Source organism: Notamacropus eugenii, chromosome 7 (genome assembly GCF_028372415.1).
Source record: "Notamacropus eugenii isolate mMacEug1 chromosome 7, mMacEug1.pri_v2, whole genome shotgun sequence".
Taxonomy (NCBI): Eukaryota; Metazoa; Chordata; class Mammalia; order Diprotodontia; family Macropodidae; genus Notamacropus; species Notamacropus eugenii.
Genome location: NC_092878.1, coordinates 154,098,363 through 154,120,234, shown reverse-complemented (window position 1 = coordinate 154,120,234; position 21,872 = coordinate 154,098,363). Strand labels below are relative to the sequence as shown.

The 21,872-nt window shown below is 37.7% G+C and overlaps 1 protein-coding gene across 2 annotated transcripts in view; it reads right to left on the bottom strand.

Moving 5' to 3' along the window:
• Nucleotides 1–21,872, bottom strand: part of ADAMTS3 (ADAM metallopeptidase with thrombospondin type 1 motif 3) — a 294,819-nt gene that overhangs the window by 82,916 nt on the left and 190,031 nt on the right. For both annotated transcript variants that reach the window (XM_072624390.1, XM_072624391.1), the window contains one exon: nucleotides 1,518–1,717. In XM_072624390.1, coding sequence (XP_072480491.1) covers nucleotides 1,518–1,717 — 200 coding nt within the window. The remainder of the gene's footprint in view (nucleotides 1–1,517; nucleotides 1,718–21,872) is intronic.

Here is a 21,872-nt window from a genome sequence, read left to right as displayed (position 1 = left end):
ACCCAGTCATCTTATTATAAAACAAAGGAAACAGAGTCTCATAGAGGTTAAGGGACTTACCAAGGGTCACATAGCTAATGCCCAAAATAGGTTTCAAAAAAGGTCTTCCCAGCTCCAATTTCAGTGCTCTACATTCAGGATGCCTTATGAATGATTTTGAGATTGTGAACTTGAAAAGACTGAAAGGATAAAAAAGATAAAACTGGGAAAAACCCGGGAGAATCCAATGAGTTCTCTTTTGAACATGATGAGTTGGAGCTATATGGGATGTCCAGTCTGAAATATACCCTCCCCTCCAAAAATGATGGGGGACAAGAGCGCAGACAAGACATGTGCTAGATACAGAGATATAAGAATCATTTGTATAGAGAAGATAAGTGAATCCATGGGATGACCAAGAGGGAAGATGTAGAGAGAGAGAATACAGTGGTCCCAGGATGCAGCCCTGGAGTACACCCAGTTAGGAGGTGAGATATGTATAAGAAGCCAAAGAGGAGCCATATAACTTGAAGAAGAACCAACAGAAATCAATGTCACCACATCCTGGAGAGAAGACAGCATCTATCTGGAACAGGAGTCCCTAACTTTATTTTTTTGTCTTAGATCCTTTTTCGTAGTCTTGTGAAGTTCATGGACCCCTTTTCAAAATAATGTTCTCAAGAGAATAAATAAAAAAAGATTACAGTGGAAGGCAAAAGTCAGTGAAAATTAAGATGAAGTTTTTTTCCCATCTGAATTCACGGACTCCTAAAATCTATTCATGCACTCCTTGGGGACCCTCAGCTGGGAATAGAGAATGCTTGACTGTCAGAAGCTTCATAGAAGCCAGGAAGGAGGAAGGTTGAGAAAAAAACCATTAGACTTAGAAATTAATCACTGGAAACTGGTTCAAACCCTAACTTAGATATGTACCAGCTATCTGTATGATCCTAAGCATAACCTGAGGTTAGCCTTTCTGAGCCTCAGTTTCCTTATCTGTTAAATGGGGGTAGTAAGAGCACCTGCCTCCCAGGATTTTGTGAGACATGTGCAAAAAACTTTTAAAACATTAAATCAAATTATAAATGCTTTCTTGTTATCATCAGACAAATATTTTACTTTTTATCAACTTTGTAAGCAAATATTTGGGTAGGAAAAATTATTTTATCATGTAAGCTAACATTCATGGCAGACAGACAAAAATTGAGTAGGTTAGGGCTCTTCACCAGAATGAAATATAAATTCCATTTCCTTCCCTGATTCAAGATACCTCCTTTTGAATTCAGACATTGCCTTCTATGTCACTGAAGAAATGCCATCTCCTATCTTCAAACCCTTGCTTCTGGTAAAGGTATTAAGAACTCTCTTGTCTCTTACCTCATTTTATTTTTGCGATGTCTAGGCTTCAAATTGTCAGATTTCAATGAAAGGCAAGAATTCACACAGAGTCAGCAACAGTCACAGCACAGCACAGTCAAAGATAGTGAGAGGACCAGGTTCAAAATCTAGAATGACCTTGGAAAGGTATGGATACTCACGATGTTCATGAGGGTGAGGAGGTAGTTTTGGACATGTTCTTTGCCATGGAAGCGGACTACAGAATCATCCACGCCTAAGAGCACTTCAATGTTGTGATCATCATCCCCCGCATGCCTTCGCCGCCTCATCGTCTCATTCAGCTGCTGCTCAAAGTGGTCATAACTGGCACTGAGATCATCAAAACCCTCCCACTCAGGACCTATTGAAAAATTTTAAAATAATCAAGCATTCGAATTGACCCATAATGGCTTCTAATGTTTTCTTTCAAAAAACATTTTTAAAAAAGTTCTACCTTTTCACAGGTTACTAAAGGTTTGTTCACAGATGCCCCAATATATATTGAAAATTTCTACTTTAAGGGTAGCATGAAAATGTAGATGGATGGCAATGATTTGAAAAATTAGTCATCGCTATAGTAATCTTGCTCAGTAATGCTTAACTAAGTAGCAATTCGGTGTACACTATAGTTCATATTATTTTATGTGCCTATAACTTCTGCCATCTAAACAGAAATATTTCTTCAAAAGAATCATCTGACAGGAAGGAAGAAGGAGAGATTCTGGTACATCAAAGCACTGAAATATAATACTAACAATAATTACTATTATAGCACTTATATGGTGTTTTAAGGTTTACAAAGTTCTTAAAAATATTATCTCAGGTCAAATGTGGTAGTGCACACCTGCTGTCAGCAAAGCTGTGACTGGTGAATCTCTTGAGAACAGGAATTCTGAGCTGTAGAGGACTAAGCCAAATCAGGTGTCTACACTAAGCTCAGCATTAATATCGTGAGCTCTCAGGAACAGGAAGCTACCAGGTTGCCTAAGGGGGTTTGACCCAGTCCAGGGCAGAAACTGAGCAGATCAAAGTTCTCATGCTGATCAGAGTGTGAGAAAGCACATAAATTGTCTCTTCTCTTTCCTACCTAGGAGAAATAGGGAGAATAGAGAGATAAATAGATGGATAGATAGATAGACAGACAGACAGACAAACAGACAGACAGACAGACAGACAGACAGACAGACAGACAGACAGACAGACAGATAGATAGATAGATAGATAGATAGATAGATAGATAGATAGATAGATAGATAGATAGATAGATAGATAGATAGATAGATAGATAGAAACTGGATCTTTCTTTATGCTTGTTCTCCTTAGCTATTTACAAATTTAAGAACAATAACAAAGTATATGTTGTTAGGCTTTATATGTTGATACAATATTTATTTTAATTATGCTTATGTATAAATATCTCATAATATTTAGTAGATAAAGTTAAATGAAAAAGTAAGTATATAGTTTAAATTCTTAATTAGGGGAAAATTCTGCAATGTTCTATCTAGTGTGGTGTCAGATACAAGCCAGGCTTTTTAATAAAAGGATTATTGACTGATTGATTACAGTTAGTATCAAAACTTAAGCTGTATTTATCCACATGTGAAATATTTTAATATGGAAATATAATTATAAACCAGCTTGACTTCCTAAAGATGCCATATATAAAAATCCATTCTGACTCATGCCTTATTTGAGCCACGTTTAATACTCTACTGACTCTGGAAGTCACTTGAATCAATGTGTAGTGACACTAATAAATGGGCATTTTCCCTTCCACCTTTGGGGTTTTAGTAATGTTGAGGAAAATTTGTTTTTAAAATTATGTCTTGGCCAAAATGAATGTAGACCCAGCCCCAACCAAATCCACAAGATTTGAAGTGGCAGACTTTCAAACCCCACTCAAACACCTTCCCCAGCTCTGAAAAATATATGGAAACGCCCACTCCAAATATAGTTATGAGACCTGAATATGACCACTCAGATTTAAAAGCTACATTATAATTCATCTTGACCTGAACCTACCTGTTAGCTTATTAGATGGGAATTCTTGCTTCACTGAGGAATCACAGTGGTTCAACAATATGTAATGACTCCCACCTCCAGCTACATCTAATAGCAAGAAATTGTACCTACAAATAATTTTACATTTGACCCTCAAGTCTTTTCAGGCTTCAGAATGTGGCACATGGTTGTACCTTACGTAGAAGTGAGAAATTCATACATGAGATTCCAGTTCTAAAAATAGCTCTGCCTGGAAGAGCTGTCATCTATGATATCCAAAGGAAACACACTGGAAATGTCATCATAGCATTGTGCCTGTATGAATGGAATCAGGGAAAATATGACTTCAGAAAGAGGGCACTTTCTGTTCTCTATAGTATCTTTGGTTTGGGTTAGCCTTTCCATCTCTTCATAAATAAGGAAGGATTCTGATTGGGAAGAGATGAGAATCCCCTTTCTGTGAATGAGACAGTTTAGGAAATGAAAAGGAAAATTTTTCTTCCAAGCTTTGCCTTTTCTCCACCAAGACTCCCCAAGTAACATATTTTCCTCATACCATACAATTTTCCTTTTATACGACTACTAATGTGAAATGTCAAACATTTTGGAGAAAAATGGCATTCGAGTTTCCAGCCCTGCGCCCATATTGACATTACTATTTACAGCAGGCAACCTTGACACATCATGAAACAATTTTAGCCATAATTGGCTCCTTTCAGTAGAATCTACTCATTTTACTGTAGTTTGCTGGCCTTAGAGCCGGAAGAGACTTTAATGATAATCTGGTCCAACTAACTCATTTGAATGAGGAGAAAACAGGCCTAGAAATAGGAAGAGACTTGCCAAAGTAACACAGGCCCTAGGAAGCAAATGCAGGAGTTACAAGGTTTGGTCTTAAGTTTTCATATTAGTCTTCTTTCTACCAGTTAGGCAATCAGTAACACTGTGAATAGAGCACTCAACCTGCAGTGAGGAATACCTGAGTTCAAATCCTGCCTCAGAAACTTATTTGCTATGTGACCTTGGTCAAGTCATTTAACTTTTTCCAGTCTCAGTTTCCACATCTATAAAATACAGATAATAATATCAGCTACTCCCATAGCTGATGTGAGGATCATACGAGATGGCATAGACAAAGCCTTCTGCAAACATTAAAAGGCTATATTTAGTCTAGCTGTCCATTGCTCTCAGTGGGGGAAGAAGAGATCCCAGAATGCGCTCATTGTGAGAGCCTCTAACATCTCAAAATAAAGACTACCTTTTGACAAATTAAACAAATCAAAATCAATTCATATCCATGTTCTAAAGAGATCTAAGAAACAATCAATGGAGACCTTCTTTGATAACAAGCTGAAGGTCAAGGTCACACTCAATACCATGACCCAAGACTGGTACAGGTTTGAGAAATATTTGCATCTTTATCTTTTCTTAAAGTTGCTATCAAACCAACAAGGTCTATCATGAATACGGATGCACACATATACACATCTCATATAGTTTTGACTTATTTTTTAAAGTAAAGAAGCAATTCCTTTAACTGCTCGCATGCTTCCCAACTTTGGGAATAATGCAGTTAAAATGAAACAATAGTTATAGGGGATCTAAACAAGGGAATTGTCAAAGATCACATTAAAATTTGCCATTCAGATCAGTTCTGCACAAAAAGCTGGGCCAGATGCCATCAGGGTACTTGGAGCAGTGCCCTAGGGATGGAAGACAGTGAGAATTCTGGTAAATGGGATCTACAGCCATTGTATTGTTGGCCCCAGTCTACAGCGTCACTACAGGGAATAGATCCAGACCCTAATAAACCACTCCCCAGGAGAATAAGGGCAGGCAGCAGAGACAGGGACTGTTCACCTGCAAGCTCAGCAGAAGAAGAGAGATGCAGTTGGAGCCAATATCAATTTGAGGATTGTGTAAGGACAAGAGACAGAGATTGGGCTGATGCCAGCAGCCACACTGGGCTATCAGAGGATTAGAATTCTTAGTGGTGTCATATTATAGAGAATCATAAAATACAGTCTCCAATGTATCAAAATTTGAATATTACCCAAAGGGCAATGGAAAGATTCATGATTGATGTCAGTAAGCTACAACATAATCACCAGCAACAAACTGTACAGAAGGGTATAAAGGAAGTCATCAAAGAAATACATGACTAGAAAAGGAGGTGTACTGGCAATAAAGCAAGAACAAGGGATAACCAATATTCAGATTCAACCCATTTCCATGAAATGGAAGAGAGAGAGGAAGGGAAGGGAAGGGAAGGGAAGGGAAAGGAAGGGAAGGGAAGGGAAGGGAAGGGAAGGGAAGGAAGGAAGGAAGGAAGGAAGGAAGGAAGGAAGGAAGGAAGGAAGGAAGGAAGGAAGGAAGGAAGGAAGGAAGGAAGGAAGGAAGGAAGGAAAGAAATTTTATTAAGTGCTAAAGATGTGATAGGTACCATAAACTAAAGATAAGAGATTAGAGAAAGACAGCTAGCATCTGGATGGAGCCTCTGTATAGGACGCCAGAGACAAATGTTGCAGAGTTAGAGACCATCATTATAGATCTGGGAGGCATTCTACTGGCGATGGGATCCAATCCCTTCATTTCAGGGATCCACTCCTGATTCTTAAAACTTTCTCCAATACACCATAGCAGCCCCCTTCCACTAGAAATTCCCTCTTCCCCTGATCATCTGGATGGAAGTATCTTCCATCCCAGGGGCCCTGATTGGTTCCTTTCAGAACCTGCATTTTTTAGGAAGAAGTAGTTTGACCATCTGAGCCTGCATTCCTCTCTGGGTTCCTTCCACCATTTCTATTCCTCTCTCCCTCTCAACTCTTTAGTTTCCTTGTAGGTATAGCCTTCTCCCATTAGAATGTAAGGTCGGGGACTATCTTTCTGCTTGTATTTGTATTCCTAACACTTTGGAAAGTGCCTGGCACATAGTAAATGCTTAACAAATGCCTGTTGGCTTAAAATAATTGAGGCTTACAGAAATTAATTGATTTCCTTGAGGTCATATAGGTAGCCAGAATCTGAAGTTGCAATTGGAACCAAATCCAATTGGAATCCTCTGACTTTAGAGATGCTATACCATGCTGCATAAGACCAAGACTAAAAAAATGGGTATTTGGTCCAATCAGTTCCATCTGTTAGCAATCTACGAGGCAAAATAAAATTACATTAATTGAATTGGATACTTTTTTCCAGAAAATGTTAGTAATGCTAAATTAATTTTAAATTATTACAGTAACATTAAAAGGATGTGGTAATAGTATCATCACAAATGTTCTATAGTGAAGAATACTAAGAATATTAATATTCTTCTAAGGTATAAGATATTCTTGCAGAAAGTTGATGAATTCTTTACCAACTGGGAAATTCCATCATGATAGTTCAAAGAAAACTCTTCTGGCCAATTTATGATGTCAATTCTGAAGTTGTGCTTAAGTAACTGTTTCAATTTTTTAAAAAACCTATTACCATTGAATGAATACTACTTTCCATAACTTCTCTTTCCTCACAGTTCTGGTTCTGAAATAAATGTGTTTGCTTCTATTTTCAATGACTGCCTTACTGGGATAACATATGGAACTCTTATGGGAAAAATGACATTATTTTGCATGTGAAAAAATGTTTTCACACACTTTGGGGTTGCTGTTTCTGTAGTAGGGACTTGTTAATTCTAAGTCCAGCCTTTAGAAAACTGTCTTCAACCCTTTCTGTTCTTTTTTGTCAGTTGTGACTTTCTGCCCCAAACCCAACCCCCTACTCACTGCCCATTCTTTGACTTGGCTCCATAAAAGTAATCTTCTATGATGTTTTTGTGCTATGATTCTCTTTTTTATCACTTTCTCCATAATCATTTCATAACTGTGTCTGGATCATTTGATTTCCTTCTTCCACCAACACCTGCTTTTATTTTCCTTCTATTTTGCTTCTTGAGCTAGAGCCCTATTCAGATGTCATGTTACTTACGCTTTTAACTTTAAAACTGTATAAAACTGTTCCCAAATCAATGATTTCACTTGTACATTATCCATTTCTGCTAAAGTCCTTATGTTCATCTGGGTCATTGCCTCTGGGTGTCTCCTCTTCTGCTCTGGCCCAACAAGCAATAAAATGTTACTCAAATTCAGCATTAAATGTGTGTGAAAAATTCTGTTAAAGTTTTAAAGCGATTTTTAAAAAATCCCTTAGATTTTTCAGCTGTCAACGTCCATTGTCTATTCCTTGAAAGATTTAATGATAGAGGCCTTTTTTCAACCATCTACTTGGTATTAATATCAAATGAGACAAAAAACTTTGAAATGTATGTTCTCCAAAGGAGGGTCAGTCTCACTGTACTTGACCTTTAACAGGACTCATCTGCAGTACAACATTCAATTCTAACTTAAGAAGAACCCAACAACGTCAAGTGGACCAGAGAGTTCAAGAAGAATGAGAACTTAGAAAAAAACCAACAGACTAAGGAGATAAATAAGATCTGGAGGAGGGCAAAAAAGTTGGTAAAAGGCCTGGGGGTCCATATCATATGAAGACGTGGGTGAAGAAAAGAATATTCAGGGACATTATAACTGTGTTCAAGTATATAAAGGGCTGGTCTGTGGAAGAATAATTAGATTTGTTCCATTTGTCTCTGGAATGCAGAATAAGGAGCAATGAGTATAAATTACAAGGGGGGAAATTTAGATTTTATGCCAGAATAAAAATGCTAACAGACCTGTACAAAAATAGATTGTGCTTCTTTGATAAGTAGTGAGTTCCTCCACCTTAAATATATTCAAGAAAAGGTTACACAAGAGTGTAACAATCACTCACTGGTGATATTTTAGTGGAGATTGCTTCCTGCTATCAGAAGCTCTAGGTCAGGGCTTGGCAAAAATCCTATGGCCCACTGGTCAAATTTAGATGATGCCTGTTTTTTGTACTCTGCTAGCTAAGAATAGTTTTTTGGTATTTTCATACATTGAAAAAATATTCTTAGCTTTTGTGCCATACAAAACCAGGTGGTGGGACAGATATGACCTATAAGCCGTGAGGTTTTCTGACCCTTGTCCTACATGGCTGCTAACTTCCATTTCAGCTCTCAAATTCTATGATTCTGTAATTCAGGAATGCAGCAGAAGAAAAACTAAAACTAGAAATATAGGTATGAGTGTCACCTGCACAGATACAACTAAACCTATGGTTGCTGGGGAGAGCATGAAAAAACTTAAGAAGGAAAAGGAGTGACTTGTTCCAAGATGGCAGAGTAGAAGGATGGATCTGTAGAAATTCTCCCTCCACAGCTCATAAAATATGCGTAAAAAATAACTCTAAACAAATTCTAGAGCAGCAGAAGCAACAAAATGACACAGTGAAAGAAATTTCCAGCCCAAGACAGCCTGGAAAGCCAACAGTAAAGGGCTGCTGCACTAGGCTCAGGTCAGAGTGCAGCCCCGCCTTGGCCATGCTACTCGACTCAGATAGGGTGTCACCTGCAGCAGCTGCAGTTCCCAGATTACTCAACCCACAAATGCCAAAAACAGCCTCAAAGATCAGTGAGAAAGCTCTTTCATCTGGGTGAGAAGGGAGCAGGATCTGGCCACAGGCCTGGGCCCAGGGTGGGGAAGTCACTGTGGCACAGTATTCATTTTTGAAGCCTTTGACCTAAAGACCCTGGGGGAATTGAGCCACTGATCTGAATCTCAGCCCTGAGTGGCAGTTCTGAGGTGAGAAAGAGCACTGACTGGTGGAGCTAGTGGAGGATCTGGAAAGGGAATTCTACTCACAGTTCCCGGGCAGAAAAATTTGTGGTTGCTCCCAGAACAGAGCGTATGCCAAGAGAGCAGTAAACTCTCCACTAATTGTGCTACCCTGGAGGAACTAGAACTTACAGGTCCCTAGAGTATACCCTCCTCCTGACAAAGGATTTAAAAGTCAAGTAACTGGCTGGGAAAATGCCCCAAAAAGCAGAAAAAATAAGATGACAAGTAACTTTCTTGGTGAACAGGTATTTTCGTCCATCCTTTCAGATGAGGATATGCATACAATCAGAGGAAGACATAAAAGTGAAGGCTTCTGCATCCAAAACCTCTAAAATAAATATGCAATGGTACCTAGTGGAAGGTCTCAAAAAGGATTTTGAAAACCAAGAGAGGTAGAGGAAAAATTGGGAAGAGAAATGAGAGAAATGCAAGAAAATCATGAAAAGTGAGTCAAAGATATTCCCCCTGCCAAAAAAATGTTGAAGAAAATAATACCTTTAAAAATAGACTAACTCAAATGGTGAAAGAGGTCCAAAAAGCCAATGAGGAAAAGAATGCTTTAAAAAGCAGAATTAGCCAAATGGAAAAGGAGGTTCAAAAGCTCACTGAAGAAAATAGTTCTTTCAAAATTAGAATGGAACAGATGGAGGCTAATGACTTTATAAGAAAGCAAGAAATCACAGAACAAAGCGAGAAGAATGGAAAAAATGGAAGATAATGTGAAATATCTCATTGGAAAAACAACTGACCTGGAAAATAGATCCAGGAGAGACAATTTAAAAATTATGGGCCTACCTGACAGCCATGATCAAAAAAAGAGCCTAGACATCATCTTTCATGAAATTATCAAGGAAAACTGTCCTGAGATTCTAGAACCAGAGGGCAAAATAAGTATTCAAGGAATCTACAGATCATCACCTGAAAGAGATAAAAAAAGAGAAACTCCTAGGAACGTTGTGGCCAAATTCCAGAGTTCGCAGGTCAAGGAGAAAATATTGCAAGCAGATAGAAAGAAACAATTCAAGTATTGTGGAAATACAATCAGGATAACACAAGATCTAGCAGCTTCTACATTAAGGGATCGAAGGGCATGGAATAGGATATTCCAGAAGTCAAAGGAACTAGGACTAAAACCAAGAATCACCTACCCAGCAAAACTGAGTACAATACTTCATGGGAAAAATTGGTCTTTCAATGAAATAGAGAACTTTCCAGCATTCTTGATGAAAAGACCAGAGCTGAAAAGAAAATTTGACTTTCAAATACAAGAATGAAGAGAAGCATGAAAAGGTAAACAGCAAACAGAAGTCATAAGGGACTTACTAAAGTTGAACTGTTTACATTCCTACATTTGTAACTCTTGAAACTACCCTATGTGGGTAGTGGGTGGGATTGCACACACACACACACACACACACACAGAGCACAGAGTGAATTGAATAGGATGGGATCATATCTTAAAAAATGAATTTAAGTGGTGAGAAAGAAATATATTGAGATGAGAAAGGGAGAAATGGAATGGGGCAAATTATCTCTCATAAAAGAGGCAACCAAAAGACTTTTCAGTGGAGGGAAAAAGAGGGGAGGTGAGAGAAAAACATGAAGTTTACTCTCATCACATTCGACTAAAGGAAGGAATAAAATGCAGACTTATTTTGGTATGAAAATCTATCTTACAATACAGGAAAGTGGGAGAGAAGGGGATAAGCAGGGTCGGGGGGATGATGGAGGGGAGGGCAATGGGAGGAGGGAGCAATTTGAGGTCAACACTCTTGGTGAGGGACAGGATCAAAAGAGAGAATAGAAGCAATGGGGGGCAGGATAGGATGGAGGGAAATACAGTTAGTCTTACACAACACGACTATTACGGAAATCATTTGCAAAACTACACAGATATGCCCTATATTAAATTGCTTGCCTTCCCAAAGGGAATGGGTGGGGAGGGAGGGATGAAGAGAAGTTGGAACTCAAAGTGTTAGGAACAACTGTCGAGTAATGTTCTTGCCACTAGGAAATAAGAAATACAGGTTATGGGGTAATGGGGTATAGAAAGTTATCTGACCCTACAGGACAAAAGAGAAGATGGGGACAGGGGAAAGGAGGGATGATAGAAGAGAGGGCAGATTGGTGATAGGGGCAATCAGAATGCTCGGTGTTTTGGGGTAGGGGAGGGGACAAATGAGGAGAAAATTTGGAACCCAAAATTTTGTGAAAATGAATGTTAAAATTTAAATAAATGAATTAAAAGATAAAAAAAGAAAAAAGTAGAGTTGAAGTCCTGATGAAGATAAATAGGTTTAGGAAGATTCAGACATAGGAAGAGGTGGAATGATAAAAGGTCTGGTCAAATAGCTAAGTGTTGGCAGATTATGACCTGGTCACAGGTTGTTGACTCCTGGGATACAGAAATATCAAAATATCAGAGTTTTTGATCAGGAATATTTGTGAGTAATGTCTATATCCAGTTCGTTAACATTCTTGTGTAGCTTAGGGCACGTAGAGCAGAGGTGTCCCATGTATGGGGGCAACATTGCAGTCCACAACAGAATCAGATTAAAATGTAATTGGGAAATATTTAACAAAATAAATAAAACAAACAAATAAATAAAACAGATAATGTTAATTTGTTTTTAACATCAATATACTTCCTTGTTGTTCAGTCTTTTAGCCATGCTAGTTTCTTCCTGATCCCTTTTTTCGATTTCTTGGCAAAGATAATGGAGTGATTTGCCATTTTATTCCTAGTAGGTTAGGGCAAACAGATGTTAAGTGACTAATTCAGTGACTAAAAAGAAAATCAGGGAATCCTGTATGATTTATTTCCTGGCTGTATTTGAATTTGACACCATTGGTAAAGAGGAATTTAGAGCTTAAGGTATTGCAGGGAACATCAACATGTATGTTGAAATCCACTAGCATAAGGTCAAGAGTTTGGGAAAAATGGAAAACAAAGAGATACATATTGAGATCCTTTGAGAAAAGGAGAATGACCAGGAGGCAGGAGCTACACTAACCTGTATATCTTTTTAAATTAACCCTGACTTGTTGCCCACCTATGAGGACCTGTTCTCTGTATTCCCCAAATATATAAAAGAGAGATGTCCCTTTCATTTGGCTTCTTAACATTTGCTGAACAAGCTGAGATTCTATTCATTGGTAAATTTACACTTTACTAATGAATTGATCATGCTAGGAACTCTGTGCCACAGTTTACCTTAATTTTATCTGTTACAGCTGAGAAGAAAGGAAGATTGGAAGTAGGTTACTAAGGTAGACATTGATTAAGTTATGTAGGATAGGGAGACTAACAGGCGGTGGAAATTTGTTCCATAAGGGTATGAATAGATAGTATAGCACATATAATGGAATGCTCATAGACTCTCATATTCTTGGTCACTCTGCATATTGGGCAGGGTGGTAAGGGCAGTGGGCAAAGGTAGCAGTGGTGAGACATAGTTCTGCAGGTTACGTGTCTTGCTATCTGTTTCTCCCCACCCTTTCTTGTTGGTTATGAGACTATGGGATGAGGAAAATTCTGGCAGTGGTGTGGGCACCTAATCTACAGAGAAAGATATGGGACCTTGCTTTCAAAATTAATTCCCCTATCACCTCTACTTCCTATCCCATTCAACTCAATCTGCCAACTCCAAGCTTTGCCTACAATGACATCATACCCCCTTATGCTGAGTCAAATAATCTCATTTTTAAAAAGTACTTTCTCTTATTTTGGCCTGTGTTTTTTTTTCCAAATAAATCAATTAAATCTCACTTTCCTCCCCCTTCCCATCCTCACACCAATTCATAATCTGACTAGGTATTTAGACTAGGAAGAAATCTCAGGGGTCATCTAGTCCCAGTTTCCACCCAGTGGATGAGTGCCAGATTGTCAGATTGTCATCTACCCTATGCTTCAACACTTTCACTGATAGTTCATTAGGGACCAATGATTCCACTTTCAAATGGTTCCATTTAATTGGAAGGGAGTTCTTCCCTTAATTTAATCTCAATCTGAATCACTATAACTTCAAATTGTTACTTGTAGCCCTATCCTCTGGAGAAATACAGAACAACTTTAATACTCTTCAACAAATATCTGAAGATGGATATAATTTTCTCCACTTGGCTAAATATTCCCAATTACTTCAAATGTTTCTCACTTCGGCATGCTCTGAATATGTTCCTGTTTTGGGGGGGTCCCTCTTAAAACGTGGTACCTAGATCTGTATATCCCCAACTAGATATGATTTTTCTACCATATAAAAATTATTTCTATCTCTTAAGGCCTTAGGTTCTTCTCCTCTAAAAAGAGAACATTCCAATAGATGATCTTTAAGGTGCTTTTTATTTCTAAATCTTTGATTCTATTCTCTTAGACTCTTCTGTTTCCTTCAATACTGTAGTACTCCTGCAGCCTTGGTTTCCAGAGCACTCTAGATGGTTTTCCGTGGAGGCTCATTTTCCAGCTCCTGTTCTCCCTATTTATCAACTGTACCCCTGAATGAATTTACCTTGTTTTATTTATATCCCTTTAAATAACTCATTTAGTCACCTCATATTACCACTTCCTTGGAAGTAGAGGGAAATTGATTTTTTTACCTTCTAAATTCCATTAGTTTCTATCTACAGGACACATCCAACTGGATGCCTCACTGACTAAACCTAAAATCAAGTCTTAAAACAAACCAAATGATTACTTTTCTCTTAAGTATCAACTCTTCCTAGTCTAAATACCATTAACAGAATGCTGCTATCTGCCAAATCCCCAAGATCAAGTTTCAATTTGTTTCCTTTTTATCAAATCTATCATCAATTTCTATTAATTTTCTTCACAATGTTTCTAAGACAAAACTCTAGCTCTCCACTGCTACGGCATTCTTTCTCTTTCCTCTTTTCTCCTCTCTTTTCTTCTCTTCTTTTCTCTTTCTTCTTCTCTCCTTTTTTACTCCATACTATACAGGCATAAGAATTACCTGCCTTAAGCATTGTCTTGATGATAGTACTACTTATTTGTGAGGCCATGCCCATTTGCTTTTTATGGTGGGGCAGGTTATTTCTCTCCCATTACCTTCTATTGATAAACTCATTACTTCCCATGGATTTAATTATCAACTCTATGTAAATAAGTCCCACAACCATAATTCCAGCTCCATTCTTGCCCCTGAGGTTCAATTCTAATTTTCTATTGAACATTTCAAATAGGGTGACCCATAAACTCAACACGTCTAAAGGTGAACTGATTAATCTTCCTCCAAACAAAAACAAAAACAAAAAACAAACTTCTCCTTTTCTTAACTATTTTCTCTCAGAGGCACCGCCATCTTTTCAGTTGCCCAGGTTCATAATATTGTCCTTATACGTATCTGTTCATTCTCTCCCACACCAAATATTATACCAGTTTCTGATTATGCCCTTTCTACCTCTATCTTTCACATCTGACTCCCTTTCTCTACTTATACAGCTATAATTTTAGCTTATGTTCCTATCACCTTTCACCTAGAGGACTGTAATAGCTTCCTAACTGAGTTTTCCTTGCCTTAAGTCTTTCCCCACTTCAGTCCATTCTTCACCCTACTATCTAATTTTTAAGTATAGATCTGACCATGTGACTCCTTCACTTATTCAACTCCAATGGCTCTCTATTGCTTCAAGAACAAAATATTAACTTCTTTGTGTATCTTTTAAACACTTTACAACCTGCCCCCAAACTATATTTCCAAATTCAGATTTAATATTTCTCTCTCTGTCTCCATCTCTGTCTCTGTCTCTCTCTGTCTCTGTCTCTCTGTCTCTGTTTCTCTCTGTCTCTCTCTGTCTCTCTCTGTCTCTCTGTCTCTCTCTGTCTCTCTGTCTCTCTCTGTCTCTCTGTCTCTGTCTCTGTCTCTGTCTCTGTCTCTGTCTCTCTCTCTCTCTCTCTCTCTCTCTCTCTCTCTCTCTCTCTCTCTCTCTCTGTCTGTCTGTCTGTCTCTTTCTCTCTGTCTCTGTCTCTGTCTCTCTCTCCACTCCTAGCAATCCAGTTGAACTGGTCTTGTCTCTGTTCCACACACATCATTTCACCTTCCACTTTAATGCCTTTGTACTGGCTCTCTCATCTCTTTTTACCTCCAATTCACAGAGACCTCTTTTTTAAAGATGCAGCTAAAGCACCAAGTGGTAGAGGGGAAGATTTTTGCATAAGCAAATTATTATGGATTATGATAGAGATTATAAAAAAGACAAAATCCTGATTTTAATTACATAAAGTTAAAAGGTTTGTGCACAAAAAAACCCCAGATAACAAAGTTATAAATAGAAGTGAAAATAATTTGAAAAAAAACTTCACAGCAAAAATTTCTCTGGAAAAGATTTAATATTCAAAATATAAGGAACTGATACAAATAAAAGAGGCATTCCACAAAACATCAATGATCGCAGTATATAAGCAAGCAGTACCCAGAAGAAAAAATTCAAACTATCAATACACGTATGAAAAAATGCACTACTAAGGAGAGAAACACAGATTACAACCACTCTGAGTTTCTACCTCACACACATTGGACAGGCAAAGATGACAAGAGGAAAATAACAACTTTTAGAGAGGTTGCAATAAGACAGGCACAATACTGTTGGAAATGCTAATTGGTATAGCCATTCTGAAAAGCAATTTAAAACTATCCTAGAGCTTAAAAATATCATCTCATTTGATTCTCACAACAGACCTAGGAGGTAGGAGCATTATTCCCATTTTACAGGTGAGGAAAATGAGGCAGAAAAAAATACAGTGATTCACCTAGGGTTTTATATCTAATAAGTGTCTGAGGCTGGATTTGAACTTAGGTCTTCCTGACTCCAGGCCCAGAGCTCTTATCTATTGAATAGAAATACAAGAATATTTATAGCAGCATTTTTTTGTGGCAGCAAAGAACTTGAAACAAAATCAGTGTTTATCGGTTGAGTAATAGCTAAACAAATTATGACATACCAATGTAATGTAATTTTGTTGAGTAAGATATTAGTAATATGCCATTTCAAAAGCCATGTAAAACCTTGTATGAACTGATGAAGAGTGAAGTTTCAAAAGGCAGCTGGCAACTTCAGTGCAGGGAATATAAGAAATACTTCAAAAATTAATTTTCAGAAATATTTCTAAAGGTATTTTCAGTCAATATCACTAATAAAAAATGTGACATTCAAGATACATAGCTAACAGAAATACATAACAAATACTAAGAGCTATTGCCTCAATGTTATAGTTTTCCAAAGAATTCCAAACAATAAATGGTCACATGAGAACAGAGTCCAAATGATAATTGCAGAAGAAAAGCAAATGAAAACACATTTGAAGTTTGTCTTCATGCCATGCAAATATTGGCAAATATGACAAAAATGGAGAGTAGTCAGTGTTCAAGGGACTGTTGGAAGGTACACACACAATGTTACAAGGCTGATATGAGTATTCTGGAAATTGATGTGGAATTATACAATAAAAGCCAATGAAAACATCCATGCCCTTTGACCCATATTGGTTATATGTCCAAGGAGATCAAAGACAGAGACAGAATTCATATTAAAATATTCATAGCAGGGCAAGGAACCTGAAAGTAGGGACTGATCAATTGGAGAATACCTAGGAATATATGTTTGTACATATGTGTGTGTATATATATATATATATATATACATATGTATATATATATACACATACATACATACATAAATACATGCATGCATACACACATATATATATGAAATACATATATGATTTATATATTTGTGATAAATTAATTTAAAAATACATTATTATGCCATAACAAATGATAAATATCTAGAGTCAAAGAAATATGGAGAGATTGATTTGAACTGATGCAGAGTTAAAAACAGAATGAAGAGTATGCTAAAATTAATTCAGTAATTGAAAACCAAATGATGGTCTAAGTCCTACAGGGTGGGGAGCCTGTGGCCTCAAGGCCATATATGGCCCTCTAGGTCCTCAAGTGTGGCCCCTTGACTAAATCCAAACTTCACAGAAAAAAAGAATTTTTTTCTCACCCTTGGTAGGAGAAAAGATAATTAGAAGTATCTCCCTCATTTTGACAGAGAGGTAGAAGTCTACAAAGATAGTATGTTTCATATACGAAATACATTTCAAGATATAGTCACTGTGTCAATGATTTTTGCTAAACCAGTTTTCTTTGTTAGAAAGGGGGTTAATTATAGGTAATAGACATATATCCAGAAAGACTATTCTATGAAAACAAAAGATATTAATAAATTTTATTTTAAAAGAAGTACTATAGCAATACAGATTATTTAAGAATACTTTATTCAAGGCTATTTGGGAATACTTTATGCAAGATGGGTAAAATGGGATGCGGTGTCTCATGACACTCTATATTAAGGGTACTCATGGAAGCACTATAAATCCATACCCAACTTTTCACCTTTTGGGGTTCATACATTTTGACTAATATAAGCCAAGTGGGAGAATGTGCTTTGCATGTGGATGTTGAAGGCAAGAATTATTTTTAGAAATGAATCAAGCACATAGGACATGCGCCATATTTTTTGCCAAAGAATGCTTATGAGGTCATTTCTCAAAAGGCTTTCCTTCCATACTCCTGACATGATATAAACTGGGTTGGTATTTATGCAAGTGTGGAAACTCCTTTGGTAAATTTCATAGCTCTTTAAGTAAAACCAGCTGTTGTTTCAGCTAACCTTTCAAGAGAAATAGAACCAATATTTCTATCTAGTAAAAATTAATGACTTTCAAGTTGATTATACTCAACAAAGTCTCATTAAGGTCCTACTATAAGTAATACGTTAGGCTAAGCACCAGGAATATGAAAAGAAAAATTAAAAGCACCTGTTTTAAAGAACCTCATACTCTACTAGGGACTGGAGAGGGTCACAGCATGTAAACAAGTAAGTATAATATAAGATGAATTGAGGACTGGAATGGCTTGTGCAAATTCACAGAGGAAAGAGATGGAGTATGGAATTTAGAGAATAGTTAAGTAAAATAAATAACATGGTAGTTATCCAGTATGATGTTAAGGGCTTTCAGATTTCCAACAAAAGCAAACTTAAACATATGAATTTATCAGGACCAGCAAAGAATACTGCAAATAGGCATTATTTAATCTAATAAAAGTCAAGAAGACTTTGAGTATGTCTGTTCCTTTCTAGACTTTTTTTTAGTGAAAATGGTAGAATAACCTTTGAAGAGAAAGCAATTCCAGTAAAGGTATATTAAAAGACAAATACTTCCCCAAATTTTCTGAATCATGATAACTAACCAAATAATGTTGAAAAGAATTTGATAAAAAATATCTTCTTTCTAAAAAAGATTACTGTCAGGTTAGGAAAACAAAAAACACAATGGGTTTAAAGCTCAAAGATATAGTCAGACCTGTACTGTAAACAGAAATGGATTTAGAATCAGAGAATCTAAGTTTATACACTTGCTCAGCTATGTGTTATTCATTGGATCTTTAGCCTGATACTTCACATCTTTAAACTGAATATGCTCACATTTAAATTTATAGATGACTAAAAAAGTCCTTCTCAATCCCAGATCCACTGAATATGTTCATGGGGAAAGCCATGAAACAATTTTGGGCAGGGGAAGGTAGCTCAGGATTAATAACTGAAAGCTTGTACATTATACTGAAGCCTAAGGACTCTAAATCATAGCCATTATCCTTAAAAAGACAGTAAAGATGAATGAGATCCAATTAACATCACAAAGTAAAAAATAACTACATTTTAATGATCCAGAAACAAATGCTTACCAACGTGACAGCCTTTTCTAAGTCATTTGGTTATACATAATTTATAATCAATTCACTGAACAAAGATGAAAATCAAGAACAAAATTTTAAAAAGAAAACCAATGACTTCATATGATGTGAAATTAAAACAGTTCCCATATAATTGTTTTAAAAAATGGTAGGAGCCAAAAGGAAGAGAATTGCCTGGTAGCATCAGGGTAGGAGATTTTACTAGTAAAGGTAAAAGCACCAGTGGAGATTGGTGAACTATATTAAAAAACCTGCATGACACCTTTGACTCTCAGGTAAAATCATCTAGGGATCACCAACATATGAAAGTGAGTTGGGGAAGTAGCTCCAGAAGGAGGGTGGGAACCTCTAGTACCTTTATGGATATATTTGGGATGTCTTAGGAATTTCAGGGAACACTGGAAAGAATTGCTATCTGTGATTTTCTTCACTGGCACTGCAAGATTGTGCTAGAAAAAAAAAAGATTACATTCCCACCTTTATTTGGTGTTTGGACTGTAATTGAACAATTCATTTTCTGGTATATTCCTTCAAAACAACGCTTGCATGACTGAATGTTGAAGTACTAATATTTGTTGCATTACTGTATCCATCACGAATATAAAAGTTGATATGAGCAGCATGGATGTTACCTCTCTAGAAAAGTACTTCCTGATAGTATAACTGTGGGCTCTCATTCATGTTTATAAAAAATTGATTTTGCTTTTAAGTAGAACGAAACTCCTTGTGTTGTTCATAATTAGCTAGGATAACTTTTATGAAGTCCTTATGAACTACAGGTCCATAGGATCAAGTTTACTTAATGGCCTAGAAAATTCAAATAACCACTCCCAAATGTTTAACCATTTGGGGGTTTCTGAGTTAAAAATCTTTTTAAACTAGGCTGCTCCAGTAGAAGATGAATCCAAACCTCCATTCAGAATACCCTATGAAGTTCAAGGGTTTACTAGGGAAATTTGGGGTGCCTGAGATACTTCAGGCACCAAGGGATACTTTCACCTAAGACTATTTGGTTTTTCACCTGAAAGTGAGGAGCTATAAAGTAGCTATTCATATTGGGGAAATGCTAAACAAATTGTGGGACATGAGTATAAGAGAAGATTACTGTGCTATAAGAAATGACGTGTGCAATGAATATAGAGAATCATAGAAAAATCTACACTAATGGATGCTGAGTGAAGTAAGAACTATGCACAATGGCTACAAAAATGCAAATGGAAAACACCACCTTGTGTAGAAGTATCAAAAGTGAATATGGGGCGGAGCCAAGATGGCGGAGTAGAAAGACGCACATACACATAGCTCTGAACCCACAACCCATAGAACATCTGTAAATAGCAACTCACTGCGAATTCTGCAGCACCAGAGGCCACAGAACATTGGAGCGAAGGAGATTTCTGTTCCAGAGGGACCTGCAGACCTCTCGCAGAAGGTCCTTTGCACCGCGGACTGGGCGCTGTGGACTGGGGGTCAAGCACAGCCCTGCCGCGGCCACGGCACCAAGAGAAGATCTGAGCGGGCTTTGGGGATGGGATCTCCAGCGACTGAGCGGGTCCCTCCACCCACAGGTGATGGGGGTCGGCAAGAGGGTCTCTTTGGCGGGTCGAGAGGGGAGTGGGGTGCCCCCATGACTCGGGCCCCCTCGGGGGGCAGCGATGGAGGTGGGAGCAGACCAAGGCTCCCCAATCAGGCAGGAGCCTGGATCCATTGTTGAAGGTCTCTGCATAAACCCCCTGAGGGAAATGAGCCCGAGAGGTGGCCCTGCCCCAACCTGAGCACCTGAACTTAATCTCACACTGAATAGCAGCCCTGCCCCCACCCAAAGCCCTGAGACTGGGAAGCAGCATTTGAATCTCAGACCCCAAGTGCTGGCTGGGAGGATCAGGAGGCGAGGTGGGTGTGTGAAGAATATTCAGAAGTCAAGTCACTGGCTGGGAAAATGCCCAGAAAAGGGAAAAGAAATAAGACTATAGAAGGTTACTTTCTTGGTGAACAGGCATTTCCTCCCTTTCTGATGAGGAAGAACAATGCTTACCACCAGGCAAAGACACAGAAGTCAAGGCTTCTATATCCCAGCCCACTCAATGGGCTCAGGCCCTGGAAGAGTTCAAAAAGGATTTTGAAAATCAAGTTAGAGAGGTGGAGGAATAGCTGAGAAGAGAAATGAGAGACATGCAGTCAAAGCATGAACAGCAGGTCAACACTTTGCTAAAGGAGACCCAAAAAAATGTTGAAGAAAATAACACCTTGAAAAATAGGCTAACTCAATTGGCAAAAGAGGTTCAAAAAGCCAATGAGGAGAAGAATGCTTTCAAAAGTAGAACTAGCCAAATGGAAAAGGAGGTTCAAAAGCTCACTGAAGAAAATAGTTCTTTCAAAATTAGAATGGAACAGATGGAGGCTAATGACTTTATGAGAAACCAAGAAATCACAAAACAAAACCAAAAGAATGAAAAAATGGAAGATAATGTGAAATATCTCATTGGAAAAACAACTGACCTGGAAAATAGATCCAGGAGAGACAATTTAAAAATTATGGGCCTACCTGAAAGCCATGATCAAAAAAAGAGCCTAGACATCATCTTTCATGAAATTATCAAGGAAAACTGCCCTGAGATTCTAGAACCAGAGGGCAAAATAAATATTCAAGGAATCCACAGAACACTGCCTGAAAGAGATCCAAAAAGAGAAACTCCTAGGAACATTGTGGCCAAATTCCAGAGTTCCCAGGTCAAGGAGAAAATATTGCAAGCAGCTAGAAAGAAACAATTCAAGTATTGTGGAAATACAATCAGGATAACACAAGATCTAGCAGCTTCTACATTAAGGGATCGAAGGGCATGGAATAGGATATTCCAGAAGTCAAAGGAACTAGGACTAAAACCAAGAATCACCTACCCAGCAAAACTGAGTATAATACTTCAGGGGAAAAATTGGTCTTTCAATGAAACAGAGGACTTTCCAGCATTCTTGATGAAAAGACCAGAGCTGAAAA